The following is a 24,753-nucleotide window of genomic DNA, read 5'->3' as shown; positions in this document are numbered from 1 at the left end:
TAATAAGGAACAGTTGTAGTGTGCTCCTCTAGGTCAAGGTGATAAAAGACCTCCAAATTTGTGTTTTCACAATTTGTGTTGAAGTTGTTGGGAAGCATCTTCTGGTCAAGATTTCACTGACAAATTTTACAAGTTGCATTGGTTAGTTCACAAACTATGCTGAAACTACACCAAACTCATTGTAATTTTATAAAAGGGAATGATTTGGATTGATTCTTCTGTCATAAGTCATGTGAACATGGACTTTACTGCATGAGACTTCTTATACTTTGCTGTATCATCGTCTGGAATGATAAAAACTACGTGCAATTATAAAGGAGTATGTAGAATTATAAAAAATTCAACCTTTGCTGTATCCCAACCGGTGCTGCAGGCTTCTCCAGAAAAACAGAATTGCGACCCTTTCTACAAGTTGTCAAAACTCACCTGTCAATCCCTTGGCGTACTACTTTGTGCCAACCTAGCTATCGGTGTTTAAGAAACATGATTTATGCTTTAGCATTATAAATCCAGTCAATCCCAGATCTTCAACGTTATTTAAACTACTTGTGCACTACTGACCACCATATCCTGTAGAACAAGTTGATCATTCCTGAAGCACTTCATTAAGTTTCCCGGCTGTTCAGAACGACAAAAACATGCAGAACTCTCCATTACAAACAAATAGATAATCTTTTTTGGGGGGGGGGGGGAGATAACTCCTACGCAGCGAAAAGCAACCGTTATATGCCAATTTCAGATCGTCATTTTAGACAGTTCTGCATTCTGCGCAGTATCGAAACAGGGCCTAGGGCAGGACAACCGAGCCACGATCAGTGCATCATTTTTGCAAAATCCACCCGCGTTTCGGAAAAAAACAACCACCCAAAAACGAAGATTCGACGCTCTTTTATTTTTAATTTCGTGCCAGGTCTCCTTCCGCCAAAACGGCCTGGCTCTTGCAGGTGGTTATACAGCCCGATTTTGAATCCTTCCGCCGACCCCCTCCTCCGCTCCACCTACCCATCATGCTTTGCAACTGCGCATCCTGACAGACGGAGGAGTGGACCGACTCGGCCGTTTTGCCCCTCTTTACCCCTCCCCCCCTCCACGAATATATTAATTCTTCTGTCCTTATTCCCGCGCGACGGCTGTTTGTCTCCATAGAAAGAAATAGAAGGGAAAGACTCGTCCGCGCGCGGCGGAAGGAGGAGAGGGAGGGGGCGAAAAAAGCGGCGTTAGAAGTCTAGTCCCGGCGCTAAGCGAGCGCCGCAGCAGCTGCCGCGGAGTCAGTTGCTGCCTGGGCCGGTAAGTGAAGAGGCGCGAGGGAAGGAGGGAGGGAGCGAGGGGGCGCGCGGCCAGTGGCAGTCGGGCGGAGGGGGGCGGGGCCGTGGAATTGAGTGGCAGCAGTTGGGGCCGCGCTGCTGCGGCGGCGCTGCCTCCTGGCTGGGACGAGAGGCGGGAGTGGAAGGAAGGGGCGAGGCGGCTTTTTTTCTCATTTCCCTCTCGGGCGCCATTTTGTAGCGCAGCGAACCCAGCGAATAAAGAGCGGGCGGGAAGCGGAATGTGGCGGCGGTACACGACCGTTTCGGGGCGGCGGTTGTAAAGGTTTTTTTTGTTTTTTGTTTGGTATCGATGCGACAGGAGAGGCCGTCCTTGGAAGTCTCCGGAGCGCTCTGAAAACGACGCCTTGGCGCCGCCATCGGAGGGAGGTGAGTGGTGGCCTACTCCTCCTCCTCCTCTTCCCGCGCGAGCCACCGCCGACTGCAGCCTTTTAACCAGAGACCGCCCGGAAAGAACGAAGAAGAGATTGCGAAAGCCGTCCGGGGTGCATCGGGGCCTCCAGAGCCCCCTTGCCGGCAGCCCTTCGCGGGGCTCCGACGTCCCCACGCCTGTAGCATCTTGTTTGTCGCTCGGCCGCCCCCGCTTGCTGCGATCCTCCCGAAGGCCCGTTTTAGACAGGCGACCTTTATTTTCGCGGAGATCCTGTTTTGTTTACCTAGACGGCCGTAAGGCGGAGGAAGATTTAAAGTGGTTCTTCTTAACGTTCCTCGCTTGCAGATCAGTTCCAAACGTGCGAGGTTTTTCTTTTAATAATTGTAGTCTGAGAAGCTTGAAATAAATTCACGAATCTGTGTGTTCGTCTAAAAATTATAAAGTCTTTTATGCACGGGAGTGTCCCACATATTTTGAGTTAATGGGTTGAATTGGGCTGCGGATCACATGCTTAGTTGTACTGTTTCTTGTGAGCTGCTCCTAGTCCTCAGAGAGGGGCGGCATACAAATCTAATAAATAATTATTATTCTTATGCTTTTAAGACCTCCTTAGCTTGCAAAATGGTTTTAAGTTTGGCAGTAGTTCATGTCTTAACAATTCTTTTCAATAAAAAGATAGGATAGGTTATGTTGCTATATTTTATTAAGGAAGTTAACAGCGATTCTCGAGGAAAACATAGATTTGCTTTTAAAACCTTAAACTGAGCATAGATTTCATTATTTTTACATGCCAATTGGTATTTTACTTGCCAATTTTGCCACTGTGCAGACAAAAGTTGTATAATACCAAAGATGTGATTATTTTCCACATAGCAAATGACTCTTCAAAATAATTTCCTACTCCTGTGCTAAATTATAAATAATGTGTTTCAGCATATCCAGTAATTGGTAGAAATGGGAATTGTAGCCCAATGCACTTGCAGAAAACCCAAGTTGGGGAAGGCAGATGAGACACAGAATATTCTACAGGTTGCTTGAAAAAACTATCATCATTGATGTGCTAGATGGCAATGAATATGTTACTTGCATTGGTGATCCAGGTTGGCTTTGAATAAGCTGCAGATATAAAAATTAGTTGCATGTCCCTTGCAGAAAGTCAGTTATTGTATTCACCAAGCTGTTCACATGTAGAGTTAATGTGTTGATGGTGCCTCTACACAGACTACAAATCACAATGTGCTAAGGCAAGATTGCATTTTTTTCAGATTATACAGCCAGGTTTATATGAGATGAGGTATTTGTACAATTTGTTTATACTGAAGTTTTAAACCATAGTTGCTATTATATCTATTTCAGTCCAGTGATTATTATGAAGAGAGGGAAAATATTTTGCACTAAAATAATTTTTTTATTTAATAAAGAGGTTGAGAAAAACATTTCATCTTAAATTGAAATTGGCTTGCTCTAATACTATTGAGTATTTGGCAGTTTACTATAATGTCTAACAGTACATATTCTATTTTTTTAATTATACTCTTACATTTTGGGGGCTGTTATAGGTATAACTTTGGGGTTAGATCATGTTAATTTTAGGGTTGAGAGATGAAGGATTTATGGTAAGAGATGAAGGCTTTATGTAGAACAATATCTCAAGTTCCTAAGAGAAGATGATTATTTTAGAATTAGAAGTCATCTAATATAAAAAGAGTTAATATTTATTTGCAGTAGGAAAAAGAAAAATTCAATAAAACTACTGAAAATAACAGATTTACACAAAGAAGTTTGTTGTAGATTAGTTTGAAACAAATGACAGGAAGTCTAGATTAATCAAATTTTATGGTACAATTAAAAAAGAACTGTGGCTGATCCTTATGGGAAAAACCCTTAGAAATAGTTAGAACTCAGTAATTGGATGGAAAACTACTGGGAAGTCAAAACATCCTGTGAGAAAGTAAGCCAGTTCTGTAGTGTTGCCCAAAAACCCCCAACATTGGTTTGGCCAGGAATAATCATTCAGAGGTACTTACTGCTTTCTTACAAGGTTCTGTAAAATTATGCTTAGTGGTGTTTTTGGTTTTTTGCAATTTATAAAAAATTAATAAAAAAGATAACTAAATTATCTCTACTGATAATTTAAGTAAAGTATTATTTATGGGGTCCTCAGATTGAATTTATATGGTGTTATGTAAAGCAACAGAATTGGTGCATATTTATTGCCATTCTTTCCTCTGTGCGTTGGCCCTGTGAAATAGATCATCCTGAAAATTAGTGATTGCCTCATCTTGTAAAACTAAAGTTTCAGAGTTCTGGTCTGATGCTGATCATTACAGCTATCATTGTTCTAAAACTTTGAGCAAAAAATTTTCTCTACTGCATATTTAAAACATATACCGGTATTTGCCCATCTTGTAAACCAGTGATGGCAAATTTTTTGGCATTGAGTGCCAAAAAGGTTGTGCGGAAACATCGTGCGTGCATGTGTCCTCGTCAGGGCCATGCTGTGGAAAAGCTGAACTTCCGGGTTCTAGCATGCATACGCCCTGACGATCAACTGCTTGGCGCACATGCGCAGGCCAGTTTTCAGCACTGCCACATGCACAAGGGACAGCTGATCGTTGCACATTCATGCACGCCAGAAGCCAGAAAACAAACAGGCAATGCCACATGTGCCAGGCGACATGGCTTTGCGTGCCTCTTTCGACAGGGTGCCATAGGTTTGCCATCCCGATAATAAACAAAAGCGACAGTTTTCTACTAGTTGAGGAAAATGTTAGTTTTGAATTAGCTATGCAGTGCAGGAAAATAGTAATATTTTACAATCAATAAATATGATTCTGGATTGATTACTCCCTGAAATTGCAAAAACCATAAACCTACATTAAGAATTAACTGTAAGTGGATGAATATTTCACAAGCAGTAGTGAGTTTTCATATATATATGTTTTCGTAGATTTTCACGGGTACAGGTATGACGGTCTTGGTATATTCGGGTTTCTTCCCGTGTAGGATTTGGAAATTTCTGGCGACGTTTCGACGAGGTCTCACTCGTCATCTTCAGGCTGGTGTTTCTGTCCTTGTTCTCAGGCGAACACTGCGAGATCTGAGCTGCCTTCCTTGTTCGCCTGAGAACAAGGACAGAAACACCAGCCTGAAGATGACGAGTGAGACCTCGTCGAAACGTCGCCAGAAATTTCCAAATCCTACACGGGAAGAAACCCGAATATACCAAGACCGTCATATGTATGTATGTATGTATGTATGTATTCTCAGAAATGATTTAAATTTTGAAAATAAATGTCTTAATTATCCACAAAATGAACATAATTTTAAAATATAGTGTTTAGTAGGGCTTAACTGATACATTTCTCAAAAGTTACAATGGTACATTGTAGAAACTAAAGTTTTTACTATTTTCCAAAGCTATTATAAAAATGTATTACATATACACAAACTGGAACATTTTTGCTTGATGTATACATGTTTAGTTACACTTGTAAGAGGGCAAAATAAGTAATAGTGTTATTTCTTCTACAGAGTTCACAATGACTAATGAAGAACCACTTCCAAAGAAGGTAACCTGGAAACATGTATTCTGCTATTACTATTCCTTGTCAATGTTAGATGAAATAATTAAATGAAATTATTTTTGTGCAGGCCCGTCTCAGTGAAACTGACTTCAAGGTTCTACCTAGAGAGGAATTGATCTTAAGGTAAAATAATGGTTTATCTCATATTAGCAAAAATTCATTTCTCATATCTTACATAGAATAATTTGGATCTTCACAATAGCTTATTGAATAAGAAGGACTAATGAAGAACCATTTTTGAAAATGTTTAAAAGTTTAATTAAGCTAAATCAGACATGAAAAGCTTAAGATACCAAATTTTGTTCTTGTAATTTACTGAGATTCAAAGAAAATCTCAGAAAAATGAAAAGTAAGTAAGTAATTCCATTATTTATAGACCGTCCTTGGCGTAAGGTCACAATTGAAACCAGAATGTTTGATCATTGAGTGAAGTGGTTGTTAAGCGGCATGTCATGTGGCTGTTTTGCTCAATGATAGCGCTCCTGGTTGTGGTCATTGAATGACAAAACACTTGCTAAAAAACACTAGAAGTATATAAAGTCATCAGGACAGAAGCATTATTCAATCAAATCTTTACCCATGTAATGGATATAGGGTCCACATATTGCACTAGGCCGGTGATGGTGAACCTATAGCACACATGCCAGAGATGGCATGCAGAGCCTAATTTGGTCACACACATAGTTGCCAGTTGCTCTTCCAGGTTCTATTGCATGCATGCCGGCCATCTCGTCTTCGCACGAAAAACAAACCTGGAAGAGTGCAGTTGTCCAGTGCACTTGTGTGATGGACCAACTGTCCAGTGCACATGTTTGGGATGGAAGCTGGAAGAACAGCTGGCCGCCATGTGCATGCGCATATTAGCAAGCTGCTGTCTTCTGGGTTCCGGTGCTCTGGCGTGCATGCTCAGGTGTTTCAGCACTTGGTGCTGAAAAGGTTAACCATTACTGCACTAGGTTATTGTTTTTATTAATCTGGATTTACATAATACATAATTATTTACCACATACATGATAATTTGGAATTATGAGATTAAAAACAGTTAATTTCACTGAGCCACTGAACTCTATTAAATATAGTTTTCAAGAAGAGAAAAATATGGGGAGATAAGACAAATGTTTTTATTATACATTATATTTATCTTTTGATTTTCAGTTATGTCTTTATTTTACTTTTATTTTTGTTCACTTTTTCTGCATTTTACATTATGTTGCTTATCCCTTGACAAAAAATAGTGTGGTGGGTATGTATGTATTTTGAAAAGTAATCAAAATATCCAGAGATAAAATACTGAAAAAGATAAAAATTATTAAAGAAAATTAACTGTAAACCTGTTCAAACAATATTGCCTCTACCTTATTATTTTTGAAAGACTACAATTTGAAGAAGGGGCTGGTTGGTTTATGTTTCCTGTAGCTGCTAAAGGTGTATTTAGGTATTTAGCTATATGTATCTATATATATCTTATAATTAATGTATTTAATAAAAACTGTAAGATGGGTTTAATTGTATTGTGCTATTTTTTTAATCATATGCAATTTGGAAATGTTTTTCTTTCTTTGTTAGATGGAAGCAGTATGAAGCATATGTGCAAGCTCTTGAGGGCAAATACACTGATCTGAACTGTAAGTTGAAAATCAGTGGAATATATAATTAGACCCTGCCATTTTCTTTGAAAAATAGAATAATAAAAAATTGAGTTTTTAGGAAGTGAATTATTAGACAATTTATGGGCATAGCAACTAAAATATATATTCCTCTAGTATCTATATTTTAAGTAAGTTTGAATCTATTAATTCACAAATTGGGAACTTAGTATTTTTATCACCTGTTTGAGTAAGATTATATATTAATGCCATTAGGTTAGTACTCCTATTGAAGTAAATCATAATAAGTTGTTTTATGTGATCTCTATTGTTCAAAGTAATGATAAAACTAATCCTAAAACTAGTTTAGAATCATATACAATTAAAAAGTTCAATCATTAGAAGTTAATACCTGAACTATCTCCTTTTGTGCAAACATTTAAAAAAACCTACTGGGAAAGGAGATAAAGCATCTATCATAAAAGTGATATAGGCAATCCTCGCTTAACAACCATTTGTTTAGTGAGTGGCTGTTCAAAGCTACAACAGTGCTGAAACAAGTGACTTACCGAAAGGTCCTTGTATTTAGAAACATTGCATCATTCTCGCAGTTACTTTACTGTGATTCCAGTGATTGGCAACTGTTACACATTTACAAATCATGTCATCCTCCAGTCATGTGATCATTTATGACCTTCCCAGCTAGCTTCTGATAGGCATAGTATGAGACTGGAGGTAGGTCACAAGTTGTTGTCACTTGATGGCTCACTTAACCATCACAGGTGATTTGCTTAATGTCTGACAAAAAAGTAGCAAAATCAGGTGCAGTCACGTGATGCATAAATTAATGACTACACTGCTTTATTATAAAATTTTTGGTTCCGATTGTGGTTATACCTGTAGTCAATCTCTAATGAACATTAAAATGTATACACTGAATCAATAATTTGTGATATGAAGTGATGGAAGGCTTTCCCTTAGGCATATTCATTAGGCTGTAAGCCGCCCCGAGTCTACGGAGAGGGGCGACATACAAATCTAAATAATAATAATAATAATAATAATAATAATAATAATAATAATAATATGCATATTTTCTGTAATATAGTTCAGTTCACCAGTATGTGAAAAAACAAAACCTAAACCGTGTTACTCTGAATACATTGATTGAAGCAGGGCTTTGCCAATTTCAGATATTGGCATATTTTCTCAGTTGAAATGATAGATGTGTACACAGTAGTTCACATAATTGATCTGATTTTACCAATTGTTTTGTGATAATTGTTAGATGAAATTGTGTTATACATAGCACATTTTAAAATTTCATTTATTAGTTAAATCTTTTTTTGGATTATCATTTTTGGATAATTATTTCCTTATAATGTATCAATGAAAGCACTATCTGCTTTAATGTCTTGTAATACATGTAGTTTAATTAAACCTGATTTATATTTCACTTTCTAATTCTAAAATTGATAAGGGGCTCCTGTATGTTTTTTTAATTGGATGAGAGCAGTGATACATTGTTATTGTATAGACGTAATATGTTAACAATAAATAAATAGTCTTTAGGACCTCAGCAGACTTTAGGATTATATTTTCTTCCTTTGGATAGTCAAGTTTGTTTACTTCTACTTTAACAACAATCAATAAGAAACCTTCATAGAATAATGAGCTTGTTAAATTGTACTGTATCTTTGGGATTTGAGTTTAGGTTATTTTAAGTTACTCCTCCTTGTCCCAGAACTATCTCTTTAGGGAGAAAACATTGGTTTCAACCTGTGCCCTGGGATTAATACTGGAAACAATAATTGGGGATGGATATTGTTTGTAGCCATGCAGTGCCTCTAGAGTTTGACAAATCACTATTTTATGTACCAAAGAAAGTTGCTTCCTTTTCCTTAATATGAATCTGTTGACAAAATTCAAAGTAAAACGCAAGTATAAGAAAATTTTGGCAGCATTTGTTATTGATGCTTTTGTGCTTTATGTAGAACTGATAGGTGCAGATGAGCAGATTATAGTTTGTAGCTCTTCACATTCTCATACAATAGACATGTCCAACCTCTTGGCTTGACCTGGGCTGCATTGAGTGAAGAGGAATTGTCCTGGGCATATAAGAAATATATAGTGATGTATATAAATGCACACATTAATGTTAACAATTAATGATCCTATATATCTCCGGAGTCTCCAGAGAGGGGCAGCATACAAATCTAATAAATAAATAAATATTTGTAAGCTCCCTTTAAAACAGAAGCTGTTTTTCCCCGTGGGTGTAAAAGATTACATCATAAATTTACAGGTGGTTTTAGGACATTAGGACTGAAAAGGAGGATTATGACAAGAGTCAGATAGCTTGTATGATACACTGTCATGCTATTACTATTTTTTGTTCTTTTGTGAACTCTTAAAGACCGATTGAAAATAGTCAGAATGAATTTTGTTGTGACGTTACCTATGTTCTCATACAAGCTGTATCTTTCTTAACATTTCTTTCCAAAAAGGAATGCATTTATAAATCACACTATTTTGTCTTTGTTTTGCTTAGATACCATCTTTATCTTATTGTTTATCTTTTTATCTTACCATTTTGAAGGTTTCTGTTAATAAACCTTGTAATTTCTTCCCTTTTTTGCACAAGCCAACGATGTAACTGGATTGAGAGAATCCGAAGAAAAACTGAAGCAACAACAACAAGAATCTGCTCGAAGGGAAAATATCTTGGTGATGCGACTAGCAACTAAAGAACAAGAAATGCAAGAGTGTACTGTAAGTGAAATTAATCAAACAATTTGACATTCTCTCTGTTAAAATTTATTTATTTGCTTTTGAATGCTTTAAACAATTATATTCATTTTGTTGGGCTAATTAATCCTACTATTTCACATGATTTGAAATTTATATTTTTATCAACAGCCTATTCTAGTTATATAAAATATATTGACATATTACTAATTTTTTAGAGTTGTGAGCTACTATATATAGTTCAATAGAATCTCTTAGTATAGATAAGACAATGATTACAAAACATATATTCAATACAGAATTCCACTACATTGATCACTAACATTAGAGAACCTATAAATAAAAAACACTAATATGTATTACAAAATTCTGTTGCAATGCTCATATAAATCTAAAACTAAAGCTTTTTCTTTCTCAAGTCCTTGAAGTCCACTACACTTCTAAAATTTGATAGCAAATTAGTCCATTCAGAGGCTACTGGTAGTCCCACTGTAGCAAGCACAATTGTTTTGCTGTCAATAAATGAAGCGGTCACTAAACTGGAAATCACATGACTGCACCTATGTTTTCCTTTCTCCACTCCACTGCCTTTTGGAATACTCACGCAAATGACTGGTATAGGGAGCTCAAAACTGAAAACTAATCAATATCACATCTTCCATACCCTGACTGAGGGGCAGTGGGAACATGTAAATGTGGGTATTGATCACAATTTATTTTTCAGCACCATAACTGAATGGTTTATAGTAACTTCAAATTAGCCTTAGTAAATTCAAGTCATTGTATACAACATTTGGCACATATACTTCCAATTTAAGAATGTATCTTTGGACACCCTTAAAAATAGGTCTAACTCTGGACTTTTGATAGATAAATGTGGCTCTTGCTACCAAGATTGTCTACCAATAGTAGAAAATAAGGAGAACAATATTCATATATACTTAGGTAATATTACTAATATTCCAAATAAGTATTGAATAATGTAGAAAGATTCAGGCATAATAGTCATTCATTTGTGCGTAAGAATGGAATAAAAATTCCTTTCCCCTTAATGAAAAAATTCACATAATTGTTTTATTTAATTCATGGACACTGGGATATATCTGTAACAATTCAGAAACAAGATTTCTTGTCCAGTTAGTGAAATATATTAACAGAAAAAACTGGAATAGCTTTTGATATTCCACGATAGTATTAGCATGGAGATTTGTTGCCAATGATTCTTGTAGAATTTACCATACCGTTGATTTCAGATTTTGTGGACCTATGATAGTATATATTGACTTAGTATTTCTTTCTTTCATGCAGAATCAGATACAGTACCTCAAGCAAGTCCAGCAACCAAGTGTTGCTCAACTGAGATCAACAATGGTGGACCCCGCCATCAACTTGTTTTTCCTAAAAATGAAAGGTGAACTGGAACAGACTAAAGACAAACTGGAACAAGCCCAAAATGAACTGAGTGCCTGGAAATTTACACCTGATAGGTAAACAAAACATACTCCCCAGTCAAGACTTCCCTGACAGAGAATGCTTTGGTGGGACAACCACGTACTCGTTTCCACACCAAGACTCAGACGTTTTGAGCCAAAAGCTACATTTTATTCTGTCCAGCTTGTATTGCTTAATGTAAAACTTACCAGATGAACCTTGTGTTTCAGCTTTCCCCCCCCTTTTGCTTCAGAGGCCTGACAGCGTCGGACTGTTCTGAAGAAGTGGCCACCACAGAAAATGTGTACTTTCTAGAACATGTAGACACTTGCAAAGTGGTTCTGTTTGAAGAAAATGAGGGAGAAGCAGAAGTCTAAAGTCTGTGGCACACTATGTCTACAGACAAATTGGAGGAGAACCTAGAGATTTTAAATCATGAATTGATTATATCAAATTCCAGTAAAACATATAAATGGAATGTGCTTCGCTCTTAATCCTAAACCTAGTGATGTAGAGACTGATTAAGTCAGTTTTGCCATTAAGACTGTGGACTTCCTCCTTGTTCACTGAACTGCTGGGTCAAAACTCAAATGAGGTGAATTTTGTTTAAATCACATTTTTTGCTAATCAGCTGTGAGAACACACACACTCAAGTGTTGGTTTGCTTAGAACTTGGGCTTTATAGGAATTCACTGAAACTTTTCGTGGTTTGGATTAAATTCTGGATGGCTGGTAAAATGTAAATTCCTAAATCTAGTGCTGTACAAACAGATGCAATTTAATTACCAATTTTTATATTGTTGAACAGTTGTATACGTGTGAATCTCAACTAGAATATATAAACAAAAACTGGTTGTGATTCCTATCCTACCCTTGACAGTATAAAATTGCCATATATATTATCCTGGGAAAATATACACTAACTATACATGATATACCAGGGTCAGTTGCCTATCTAGCATGATGCATTTGTATATTTAGTTTCATATAAAGATGCACTCTTCCATAAATTGCTTTAAAATAAGTAATGTCGAATAATTGAGAGACACAGCTGGCTGAACCACTGTACGAAACTCCAGTGAAATATGAACATAAAAGACAGGAGAACAGGCTGCTACCATGTTTTATCCTGTTCTCTGAAAAAAATATAATGTCAAAGCTTATTGTATACATCCCATCGGTTTACAACAGTTCAAAATCATTGGTACTGTCTGGCATCATGTCACGTCTAAGTGATTTCTAGGAATAGTTTTATTGGACATTTCAGTATTCTCAAGATTACAGTGGAAAGGCTTCTAAAATTACTGTCTTAAATGTATAGTCTTCTCTAGTAGGTTGAGTGAAAAAATGGAAGACTATTGCAAGGATATCTCAACTGGACATAATATAATAATTCCAGCATTCCATGTTCAGTAATTAATCTAAAACAACTACTTTATGAAATGCATATACCTGTGATAAAATTATTTCAACATAAAAATGTGATAGTATACAAATCATGGGTATTTCATTAAAAGGGAAAAAAACATTCAGACTAATTCAGGCTTTTGAAGATCATCTTGGTGGGATGGTATGGAAGATCTTTTAAAGGTCTATCAACAGAACTGAGGTAAGATTTTTGCAGAGAAAAGTATCCTAAAATGTTACACCTGTCTTTGTAAAACTTGTTGAATGTATAATCAGAAAACCATTTTTCATAGGTATGTTTAATTGTGTCCTACAAATTGCCTGTGAATTCCTAACTTGATCAGATAATATGTAGAAGGAAAGATAGTTTTTAATTTCCATATACATTGTTTATGTTTTTGCACTTAAAATAGGCACCTGCCACTTAAAAAAAGGTTTCAGAATTTGGAGTCTTAATTCAATCTTTGATATGCACATAGTTAATCGGATTAATAGATTAATCAGAAGTGTGAAATTGGTACTTTCAAGTACTCTAGTTATACTTTCATTTATTATGGTTTCTATGAAATTGTATGTGTGTGTTCCTTAAGCTCTTGGCTACCAGATATTTTGAACTGCAATCCTCCATACCCCTAGCTACCATATATCAGAGAGAGAAAAAAGTTTTTTGAAACCTTAGAAACAAAAAAGTCAGAGGCTCCCAGATTGAAAGTGTTTGGTTCAAGCGATGAATGTTAATTTATTATTTTTAAAATAATTTTCCTTAATTTGTTTGTCTTCTGTGTTCTGCCATAATTTATTTCTGATTTTATGCTTCAAAATGGTAGTGTATTTTTCTACACTGTGAAAGTGATTCTGAAGTACTAAGGAAAGAATATTCTTGTATCTGCTTATATTATTTTGTGGATCCTATGTTTGTGCTCAAAATCTTACCTTTTTTCAACAGTGTTTTAAGAATTGTATTGCATTGTCCTTGTTTACAGGCTTTTGAACTTCAGCAAGAGAGAATCATTCACAGTATGAACATGAATAGGAATAAGATACAATATTGGTGTTTCATTAGATAACAATACATTTTAAAATTATATTTTAGTTTTTGAAACTTAAGATAGTCTTTCTTGGCATCCTCCCAATGCTTTGGACAACGTGAAACTGTTGCCTACATTAACTTGTTTTTTGTTTATCTCAATAATTTATAAATTACCTTATATAAGTTAATATATCTAAAATCCAGTTCAAATTACAAGAGTTAGAATGTTGCCTCCTAAGTTATTAAAAAATACTTTAAAATTTATTCAGAGTCTAAATATTCAGCATTTATGTGTTTTATTAGTGGTAAATCTATTTTAGCCAAATATAGGCAAGAATCAGGATCCAAAGAATCATCCACTTAATTAGGGGAATTTAAGGTTTGGATATGTGTTTTTCTATTAATCTTTATAAAATGCTGCTTTTAAAAGAGTATTTAAGGTTACTATTTAAAAAAAGATTTAAAAGATTTTTTAAAAAATCTATGGCATATCAGAAATCTTGAGATATCTAAAATAGATTTGTGGCAACTAGCCAAATTTTGGGTTCACTTCATCCAAGTTCTTTATGTATGAGAAACAAACAAATACAAAATTTAGATATGTTGTAATATGTAATAAACATATTTTTGGAGGCCAGGATTCACAATGGGTTCCACGCATATACAATATATATACACTGTTGGGCATTATGCTATATTTATAGTTTTCCTGTAGAAAAATTATTTATATAGGAAACTACTTTGTATGATTATCAGTCTACAAGAAAGTACTGTTGAATGTATCAGTTTTTCCCCCCAATCAGACAAGAAGCTGGATAATTTAATAATTCTGCATTGAGTTACAATTTTGAAACAGGTACTTGCTAGATTTGTTTATTAAAAAAATCCAGTGGAAGAACGCTGAATTTAGCTTTCTTAAATTATGTGATCTAATATATATTTGCTGAGCTCAGAAAATAGGCATGCTATTGAAAGTATTACTTCCTAACATAGAAAAAAAACTAAATTGGATACGTGCCCAGTTTTTGTGATTTCTTTTGGGATTTAATTCTGGCAGTCTGTTAAACCATGTTTCTCTTTCCAAATCATATGTGTAAGTTATCTTACAATAGTTCTTATGTTGAAAAGGTGCTTTCTTGCATTATTAAGACTTTTAGAATAGGCATTTTGCCTTCTAATGGTGCTTCTGGCCAGATCATAACTTAAGAATTTTTATTTATATTGAATCACACCATTGGTTTACCCAACTCAGTTTTTAAAATTCGTTTAAATCTAAAATAATTTTGCAAATGTTTGCTGCTTTACTACAAAGCTGTCACTGCTTTACACGGTTTCTTAAATATATGTAATAAACTAAAATAGTTTTGTTAAATAGAAATAGTTCTACGTTTCAATACCACAATTCAAGAAGGATGTTGACAGATATATACAATGAATGATAATGTTGATAAGCAATACCAGATTTTCATGAGGACAACACTTTTAGCCTAAAAAGGCAATGCCATTTTCCCATTTTCTATAGGTCACATTTTCAGTTACTCTGGAGGTTTAGGCTTAAACTAACAAATTGAAATAATAATCCAAGAATGATGTTAAACAGAAATAACTTCCTGATTATAAAAAATGTTAGGCTCAGAAAGGTATGTTAATAGATGTTTTAGGGCAGAAGCTGGGGATTTATAGGAATGGATTTCCTGGCAAAAAAGGGAGCAAGCAATGAATTATAACTAAAGCAGCAAGTAACTAAATTGGTCTAGGAGCAGCAATTAACTTCTGTTAACTGCTGCCCCTAGACCAATTGGCAGAGATTATGTCTGCATTTAGATAGTTTTTTACAACTTTCATATTGGTCTTATACTAGCTGTTAGCTAGTTTGTCTATTCCTAGATAGCTGACAGTCTATTCCTAGATAGCTGACAGTCATATAGGTGGGTGCTGCTGCTGCTTCTAGCATAGACTGCTTAGGCAAAGTAGCGAGTAGCTTAGTAAAGTTTATATAAAAGGGTATTTGCAAAAGAGCTTTACTTTGCCAGAAACACTGCTTGTAATTGCTTGACACTGGAGCAGAATACCTGGCATGAGGCCAATAGGAGAGACATAAAATCTTCAAATTTCGTTTTTGGCAATTCCAAATTTTTATAAATTCAAAGATATGGAATTAAACTTGCAGACATGACTAAGCTTTTCATTATATAAATCCATTTTTTTTCTGTTCTTAGAAACCAAAAATTTAATGTTGCCCTTTTCATCATTTGCCCCCGCTTTCTTATTGAGTCCAGTTTCTACTGAAATTGCCCAATCAGAAGATAAGAGCAGTAGATACCTTTTGATCATAATTATCGTTTGATTATTAAACTCTAGAAACTTGCCTTTCAGCTTGGCCATGTGGGGCCAGAAGACCAATAAGCAATGTTCAATGGCAACTGGCAGCAAGATACTATAGAAAGATGTGTTACAGAAATAGTGCTCCCAGTGGCAGCTTTTATCAAGGGAGATGAAAGAAAATTGTCTTCATTTTATGATAGATGGCTCTTTCCTTTACAGCCAAACAGGCAAAAAGTTAATGGCGAAGTGTCGAATGCTTATCCAGGAGAATCAAGAGCTTGGAAGGCAACTGTCCCAAGGACGTATTGCACAACTTGAGGCAGAGTTGGCTTTACAGAAGAAATATAGTGAGGAGCTTAAAAGCAGTCAGGATGGTAAGGGATTTTTAAAAAAGAAAATAGAGAATTGTACTGTGTTTGTGTAAGCTTCAAAAGTCAAACATTGTGGTTATTATACGTTTCCAGTATGGAACACCTTTAAATGTTCTGGAAGGAATTTAAAGCTCATAAAATTTGTTATAGTTATCAGCACATCTAAATGGTAATGATGAGAATTAAGCATGATTTTTTCACACAACTATAGTATGTTTAATTTTAACTTATATGATTATGTCCTCTTGCAAAAGTTTTTCACTGAGCAAAATCGATGCAAACTAAGCATGTTATGGTTATTCTATAGTGTTTTGATTTTTTTTTTGAAAAGCAGAAGTCCTAGTGGTGGTATATAAATTTTTAGTTTAAGGTATCCTCTTTTAGTTTCTTACTGTAAAGTTATTTCAGTGTCTTAGAAGACAGTTGCAGAAAGGTAGCACTTAATTTAAAATTAATTTGGCAGTTCTCTAGTGTTGCTTCCATGTAAATGGAATATTATCTTCATTACTTTTTGTTTCTTAGCCATTGGAAACTTGTTTTAAATCTTCACTAATAGCTTTTCCGACTAGCAAACTTTGATTTAATTCTTAATAAAACTTATTTTGAATGTATTTTTGATATTTAGTTATATAAATGATAAGATACAAGCTAACAAATGAAATTGCACTAGAAATGTTGTTTCGCCCCCTATACGAAATACAAAAAAAAGAGAATCAGTGCTGTTTCAATGAGCATAATTTCAAAATATAATTATCAGATTTAATTTTATTTATTTGATTTATATGCCGCCCAATCCCATGGGACTCAGGGCGGATTACATTAATAAAATAGATGCAGTTACCATAATTTTTAAGTCTGATGTTAGCTTCCACGTTGCTGTTTTATCTTTTGAAGTCTTCAGAAGCCATAGCCCAACTTAGTTAAATTGGCTTTTTAAAATCTACTTTTGCTGTCTCTGTTACAATGTGATCAAAGATTTATATGCTATTAGTTGGGTCTAATATTAGTTTGTTAAATACCACAGAGAACTTATGCATCATTTAATTAACATTTAAATTAAATGTACTGTATGCCAAAGAGCAACTGCAATGTGATTATATCCAGATCAATTAGATTGTGTTACCTAAGAATCCTGGGAATTAAAAAAAATTATATACAAGGAAGGAACTGTGTAAGAGGTGGTTGACAGGTAGCCTAGAATTTATAAAAAAGAAAATATGTGGTTATTTATTTCTTGCAAAAAATCAGAAAATATCTTGCTATTAATACCAAGTTCTTCTATTTGTTTACAGTAAGCAAATCTTATTTATAAACCTTATCAGTGCATATATTTTGAGTTCAATACTAGTTTTTATGTTAGGATTTATAGATTGGTTTTTGGACAGAAAAGATTAATTACTTAACCCAAAGTAATTAGAAGTAGCAAGTTATATGTAGCCATTAGATAAGCAGATGCACAACTGGGACTTTTGCATATCTGTTGACCTTTTTACAAGTATATTTTTCATGTTATTTCCTTTATGCTGAATTTAGGCATAATTGCAAAAATCTGTTTATGAGCTTTACCAAAGCTTTAACCAAACAAAAAAGGACTGATGGAAATTAAAATAGGGATCAAAATTTACATTTTTAAGATATTCTGTTGGACTTTGTGTTCACAGGGGTGTGCATGCATGCAAAGAAAATATTCTAAATTTATATTAAGTTTCCTTTTTTAAAGGCTATGATGGAATGTGTTTAAGGTCAAATAAGGTATTAATAGCATGTTGCCTAGTTATGGGCAGAGACATACTAATTAAGTATATGCTCTAAACTGTTTTTCTTCATATAGAACTGAATGATTTCATCATCCAGCTTGATGAGGAAGTAGAAGGTATGCAGAGTACCATTCTAGTTCTACAGCAACAATTGAAAGAGACTCGCCAACAATTGGTTCAGCAGCAGCAGTTACAAGCTTCAACTCCAGGTACCAGCCGGACTCCATCCTGTGAAATTACAGATCAGGGTGAAACCATGAGCAAAGATTGCAGTCGCCTGGCCAATGGACCAAGTAATGGCAACACTTCACATCAGAGGACAGCGGGGCCTGGTTTTTATAGAGAAGGTAGTGGAACAGAGGATGATTTTCCACCCTCACCAAGCAATGATAATAAGCTTTCCAACCACTCTGAAGATAGAACTGGCAGAGGATCTGGTAGTTATATAAATCAACTCAGTACTGGGTACGAAAGTGTAGACTCACCCACTGGTAGTGAAAATTCTCTTACTCACCATTCAAATGATACAGACTCTAATCATGATCCACAAGAGGAGAAAACAGTCAGTGTGAAAGGTAACAGAACTTCGGGGTCTCGTCATGTTCAGAATGGTTTGGACTCTAATGTAAATGTGCAGGGTTCGGTTTTGTAACCTTTTTCTGCAAAAAAAAAAATTTTTTTTATAGTGTCACTTAATTGGGAGAAGAAACTGTCCAGAACTGTTCAAATTAGTGCATATATGTCACAATTCTGCCTTTGTGGGTTTTCTGCTTCAATACCTCTGCCACTTCTGAAATTTTAACAATTGATTACGTTGAATGTTGCTAAAAGGATGTTTGTGTAAGCTCAAGATATATTTTGAGTTAATGTGAAGTTGAAAATGAATTTTATTTCCAGGTATAACACAATGATGTATGTACAAATCTGTGTATATCTAGAACTTGTGCTGTGTAAGGGCATTCTTTACTCATACTGTTTATTACACTCAAAACTTTGTCATAATAGTTGTGGGTTAATGACTGCCAAGTTTGCCCAGTACAGTAGTTTTCTAACTAAAATAAACTTGGTGAGGGAGTCCTATAGTAGTTTGTGTTCCACTTTTGCCACTATGCATCTGTGTGTTCTCTTTAGGTGACAATGTTTAAGAATTTTGTGTGCATAGTTACTCAGTTTTAAGAACTGTTGTATCCTGTTAATGCATATTGCTCTGTGACTCCAATATTATCTTACCTGTACTGACCAAACCCAAATAAAATTTTTAATAATGTAATTTATTTGATGCTGCTGCATTTATTTATTCAGCATTTTTGGATTTTTCTTTACTGCCATTTTTTTGCAGAAATCTTTATAAAATATTTAAAAAAACATTTCTTTAATGTACTGAATATATTGGGACAAATGATGGATCTTGCATTGATGGTCTTACATGAAGAAAATGATGCAACCTACTTTCTGGACAGAAGGAGGAAGTAAAAACAACATAAATACTGAAAATATTCCATATCAGAAATCCTTAGTTGCACTTCTTTATTTTGTACATTCGTCTTCTTTTGAAAAACTGAATTTCTAAATCTGAGGTTCATTGTTTAAGCCTGTATTTTATTCGGACTGTCTATATGTCAAACTGACTTATGCCTCAATGTGACAGTAGTCAGGTTGTCTTTATACTGCAATTACAATGTTGTCTTATGCACAGAGGAATACACATCTTGGATTTTGTGTATTCCTCTGCATGTAAGACCAGTCTAAATGTAGTCTAGTATGGCCTTGTCATGAATGGTAAATTATAATTTACAATAATAATTTACAAAATAAATATGAATATATTATTAAAAGCGTTATGAATCCTTAAAAGCTACTACAGACAGCCATGTTGACATACAGTAGTCATGGATAAGGCAATTGGGTTGTAGTCCTGTGTTAGGCACAAAACCATTTGGGTGACCTGGGGCCAATCCCTCACGCAATGCAGGGAAAAGAGAAGCAACTTCTAATTTTTTACCAATCTTGCAGGGACTTTATCCAGGCAGTTGTCACACATCAACACTGACTTGAGGGCACACATACCAAAAAAACAAAACAAAATTATCCCTCCCTCCCTTTCACTCTATTTCTCTCCCTCTTCCTCTCTCTCCATTCCTTTCTTTCCCCCTTCCTTCCTCTTTTTTGCTCTTTATCTCTACCTCCTTCCCTCCCTCTGTTTCTCTTGCTTTTTCTTTCTCTCTTTCTCTTGCTTTCTTTTTCTCTCTTGCTTTCTCTCTCTTTGTCTCTTGCTTTCTCTCTCTCACTTTTTCTCTCTCTTGCTATCTCTTTCTCTCGTACACCATGCCGGCAACAACGGCATTGGGCAGTAGCCGTGTGGCGGTGGCAGAGCGGTTGACTGCGAGTGGGAGCCCTGACGGCAGCTGAACGTGTTACTGGACTCCATATATGCTGGCACCTCCGTCCCGGCCCAGCCAGTGGGCCAGTGCCAGCCCCGCAGCGCCAGCATGTATGGCGTCCAGCAACACGTTAAGCCGCCGCTGTTGGTGCTTCCGCCCTGGAGCTCCTGCTTGCAGCCACCGCCCCCCCGGCTACTGCTGCCAGTGCCCTCCCACCAGGCCCCAAAGGTCACTTGACGCCGGCAGGGAAGGTCCAGCCGGGCTGGGCGGTGCCGGTGCCTCCGCCCTGGAACTTCTGCTCGCAGCCACCACCCCCGGCTACTGCCCATTGACGCTGATGCCAGTGCCCTCGCTCCCGCTGCCGGTGCCCTCCTGCCAAGCCCCAATGGTCATTTGATGCCGACACCGCCAGGGAAGCTCCAGCCGGGCGGGGCGCTGCTTGTGCCGGTGCCTCCACCCTGGAACTCCCACTCGCAGCCACTGCTGCCGGCGCCCTCCCGCCGGGCTCCAAAACTCACCTGCTGCGAAGAAGGAAGGCACGAAAAAGAAGGCACAAAGAAGGAAGCTGCATAGAAGGAAGGCGCAAAAAAGAAGGCGCGAAGAAGGAAGCTCAGCTTCCCGGCACGTCTGACCATGTCTTGCGGCACACTGGTTGAAAAACACTGCAGTAGTGGATAAGGAAATTGGGTTGTAGTGCTGTGTTAGGAACAAAACCATTTGGGTGACCTGGGGCCAATCCCTCACGCAATGCAGAGAAAAGAGAAGCAACTTCTAAATTTTTACCAATCTTGCAGGGACTTATCCAGGCAGTTGTCACGCATCAACACTGACTTGAGGGCACACATACCAAAAAAACCACAATACCCCATTACAATTGATGAATTAGAGATAGAATTTTGATATATTTAATATAAATTGCATCATTCCAATGCAAAATTGTACTTTAAAGGCATCAATAATTAGTATTTTGGAGGTCTTAAATTGTCAAGCAGCTTAGTATAAATAATACATTTGCTTTTAATCTTAATGGTACTTGCACAACGTAGTTCAGGCGAGGGTTTTTCTGAATGTTCAAGAGAACCCATAAATATTAAAAACAATCATTACTGCACAATCATACTATTCTCATGTAATACAGTCAGGAAAAAAGGTGGTAGTGGGGGGAAGAGATAGTTATTCCCCCCATGCCTGGCGACATAGATAGGTCTTCAACATCTTGCGGAAGGCGGGAAGAGTAGGGGCAATTCAAATCTCTGGGGGGAAGTTGGTTCCAGAGGGCCGGGGCCACCACAGAGAAGGCTCTTCCCCTGGGTCCTGCCAGATGGCATTGTTTAGTCGACGGGACCCGGAGAAGGCCAACTCTGTGGGACCTGATCGGCCACTGGGATTTGTGCGGCAGAAGGCGGTCCCGGAGGTATTCTGGTCCGATTCCATGTAGGGCTTTATAGGTCATTACCAACACTTTGTAAATATGTAAATAACTGATCTCAGTTTCCAATATGGCACACTATATTCCTGTAGATCCATCAGCAACTTACATGTTTACCAGGCTCTCCAGCGTATCTTTTTTTTAAACTTCCTTTCAAGTAAAAATATATATGGAAAACAAACAAGTTGCAAAACGCTAATCCAAAGATGGGAACTTTTCTGAGAAAATTAAGGGGGGGGAGGTATAACTAAGCAGCTGGTTTGGAAGACAGCTTGAAGAGGAGGGAAGCTACCATGAAGCAATTGTATCCTAAAATACTAAAGATGGTATAGAACTTTGCCATTTTGTTTTGGGGTAAATCCACGTAGCCACACCTTACCATGCTAGGTCATGTAATGCATTCAAACTTGTAGCTATTTTCCACCATTAGATATACCTAGCTTAACCTAGCTTAGAGAAAACCACCAGAAAGACAAAAGCAAGAAAACTTCAGGGAGAGGGTTGTGATTTAAAAACAGCATGCAGCCAAAGATTACTTACATTTATAAATGTTATTTATTTTTAAGAGCCTATCAGGCTGATGGTCGTTACTAAACTCTAGCGGCAAATTCCAAGTAGTTATAGCTAAAATATTTTGCTATTTAATTTCTCATAGGTTCATTTAATTGGTTGATCTAAAGACAGATGTGGGGTTTTTTTTCAACTGAAGTCACAAGCCAATTTGAGAGCCATCACACTCACTCTGTCTAGACAGCTACCTTTTGTCTTATCCAGGCAGAACATGGGCAGAATCTGGCAACAATTCTGCTGTGCATTGCAAACCAGGTTGTGCACCCAGTGCAAATCACTGTTAGAATGTGCTGCCAAGTGCAACTTCAACATTTACAGTGTCCACGCTGCTTAGGACCTTGTGTTCCATGACTGCTATCACAGAAGACGAGACTGGCTGCTTCTCTGGTGGAATGCAGTGTTGAGAAGCAGCGACAATATCACAGCAAATCGTAGTAAACTTGGCTAGGAGAAAGAAAATGGAATGATATCCTTGTCCAGGAACAGAAGGTAAAACTTGATTGTCCACAGAACTCTCCCATAAGAGATCGTCCTTTTGTGTCACCCATGAAAGCCAGAAATGACTTCAGAATTCTGCTACTAAGGACTATATCAATATTGTTTCACTTAAGCTTGTGGAGTCTGTTTCTTGATCTGGTCTATCTTAAGAGTTTTGACATCAAATCTGAAAGCCTGATTGTGTTTTCTTTTCCTTGACTCCCATCCCCAGAAAATTATGGTGGAGCTAATCACATTTCTTCTATTTCCTAGAATTAAAATATGCTTCTGTTTTTATAACCATTTCTGAGTGCTTCCTCCAAGGTCATTCATGTGATTCATACTGTACAGAACTACACTTGGATGTCAACCCTTGTAAAACAATGGCCATCTTCTTCCTGATGCTAAATTAGCATCCTGCCAAGAAATTCTAGCTGCACTACAGTAGAATTGGAGCCAAACCCTATTTTTGCCATGTTGACAGATCTGAGCAGAGCTGGACCAGCTGAAAGGATCTAGAACTCAGATTAAGAATTAATTGGTGCCTGGGATAACTGTCCTCTTCTGGGTAAGTTTCCATGTCATCTGTAGCAGTCTCCTAATGCATTTGTGGAAAGTTTCCCTTGCCCTCTATAGCGGATCAGATGGTGGTTTGAACCTAATGCGCAATCCTGTACACTGGGATTGCCAGTACAGAAGGAGTAACGATGTTGGTAGGAAAAATTATCTTATTGACCTAGAGTCTCCTAAGTCATTCTGGACTCCAAAAAGCTACCTCCGGAAATGGTGAGACTCTGAAAGGGCTCTTGCTGTCTTGTCAAGTCAGCTTGACTTTTAACTTCAGATTGTTTTGTTGCCTATTATTTTAAATAAGACCAAAGTCTCGCATTATTTGTTATTTAACTATCTTGTTGTTTTAGGAAACAGCATTTCCCAGACTCCAAGGAAGTAACATCAAAGAGATACAGGACAGTACATTTTCTGAGAGGTGACATAACAATAGCAATAGCGCTTAGATTTATATACCACTTCATAGTGCTTTACAGCCCTCTCTAAGAATCAGCCTATTGTCCCCAACAATTTGGGTTCTCATTACCATAGTTTTCTCAAGCCAATTTTATATTATATTGGAAATCATGAACTAACGATACTTGCTGAGATGCTTAATGCAGTGTAGTATGCTAAAATCAACTAATTTGGAGTGACATTTTTGATTCAATGTGCTTTGGAAATCCAGATAGCTGAGTTAATTCAGTAACCATAATTCAATTAGCCAGAGAATGAGAAAAAAAGGAATAGTGTCTTCTTCTCTAGCTTTTTATATTAAGCAAATGTCACAGGACTTGAAGGATCGACTAAATTATGTACCATCGTCTTTATTGACTCTTAGCCACCATATAGTCACCATGCTTATCAATGCTATTAGAAAAAAAATTGCACATGTTTACATACAAAACTTTCTGCACATCAACTTGGATTGTGAGAGAATAAAACAATCTGCCTGGTTTAGGGGACTTTGGACAACTATGTACATTTTTATTTGCCAAATGAATCAGTGCTGCAGGAACGTTTAGAAATTATAGCCATTAATTTCCATTATTATAGACATTTGAATTAATTTCTGCTGTGTGGTGGGAGTGAGCTGCATTTTAGTAATATTTGTGGTGGGAGTGAGCTGCATTTTAGTAATATTTGTGTAGCAAAGGTAACATCTAATATATTATGAAATAGTTATATAGACACTGGGCAGCTTTGCTACATTCTCATTATTTAATTGTCAGGGTGGAAGAGGTCAGTTATTCCAATGGTCAGATACCTCTAGCTCAGGGCTCTCCAAATTTGGCAACTATAAGACTTGTTGACTTCGTATCCCAGAATTCCCCAGCCATCTTATAGTTGCCAAGTTTGGACAGCCCTCATTCAATTATAGCAGGCAAGATGTGGATGGAGTGAAAAGTT

At 36.7% G+C, this 24,753-nt stretch overlaps 1 protein-coding gene across 3 annotated transcripts; it reads left to right on the top strand.

Moving 5' to 3' along the window:
* The first annotated feature begins 984 nt into the window (after positions 1-984).
* Positions 985-19,207, top strand: WTAP (WT1 associated protein). Of its 3 annotated transcripts, none has more exons than XM_070733789.1 (9): positions 985-1,287; positions 1,624-1,691; positions 5,230-5,267; positions 5,350-5,405; positions 6,849-6,907; positions 9,513-9,640; positions 10,925-11,103; positions 16,029-16,183; positions 18,012-19,207. In XM_070733789.1, the coding sequence occupies exons 3-9, from the start codon at positions 5,238-5,240 to the stop codon at positions 18,587-18,589; spliced, it is 1,185 nt and encodes a 394-aa protein (XP_070589890.1). In that variant the 5' UTR covers positions 985-1,287; positions 1,624-1,691; positions 5,230-5,237; the 3' UTR covers positions 18,590-19,207. The 3 variants fall into 3 exon arrangements, with proteins under 3 accessions (XP_070589890.1, XP_070589892.1, XP_070589891.1); XM_070733791.1 differs by having other exon boundaries at positions 1,030-1,287; positions 1,624-2,053; XM_070733790.1 differs by lacking the exon at positions 985-1,287 and having other exon boundaries at positions 1,433-2,053.
* The last annotated feature ends 5,546 nt before the right edge of the window (positions 19,208-24,753 follow it).

The sequence above is a fragment of the Erythrolamprus reginae genome, chromosome 1, assembly GCF_031021105.1.
Source record: "Erythrolamprus reginae isolate rEryReg1 chromosome 1, rEryReg1.hap1, whole genome shotgun sequence".
Lineage (NCBI taxonomy): Eukaryota > Metazoa > Chordata > Lepidosauria > Squamata > Dipsadidae > Erythrolamprus > Erythrolamprus reginae.
This window is presented reverse-complemented; position numbering and strand designations above follow the sequence as displayed.

Excerpts from the sequence above, each read along its gene's own strand:
- WTAP (XM_070733789.1), top strand. The coding sequence starts at position 5,238 with ATGACTAATGAAGAACCACTTCCAAAGAAG. Across the intron at positions 5,406-6,848 it reads AGAGAGGAATTGATCTTAAG|ATGGAAGCAGTATGAAGCAT; the intron begins GTAAAATAATGG and ends TTTCTTTGTTAG. Across the intron at positions 16,184-18,011 it reads GCTTAAAAGCAGTCAGGATG|AACTGAATGATTTCATCATC; the intron begins GTAAGGGATTTT and ends TTCTTCATATAG.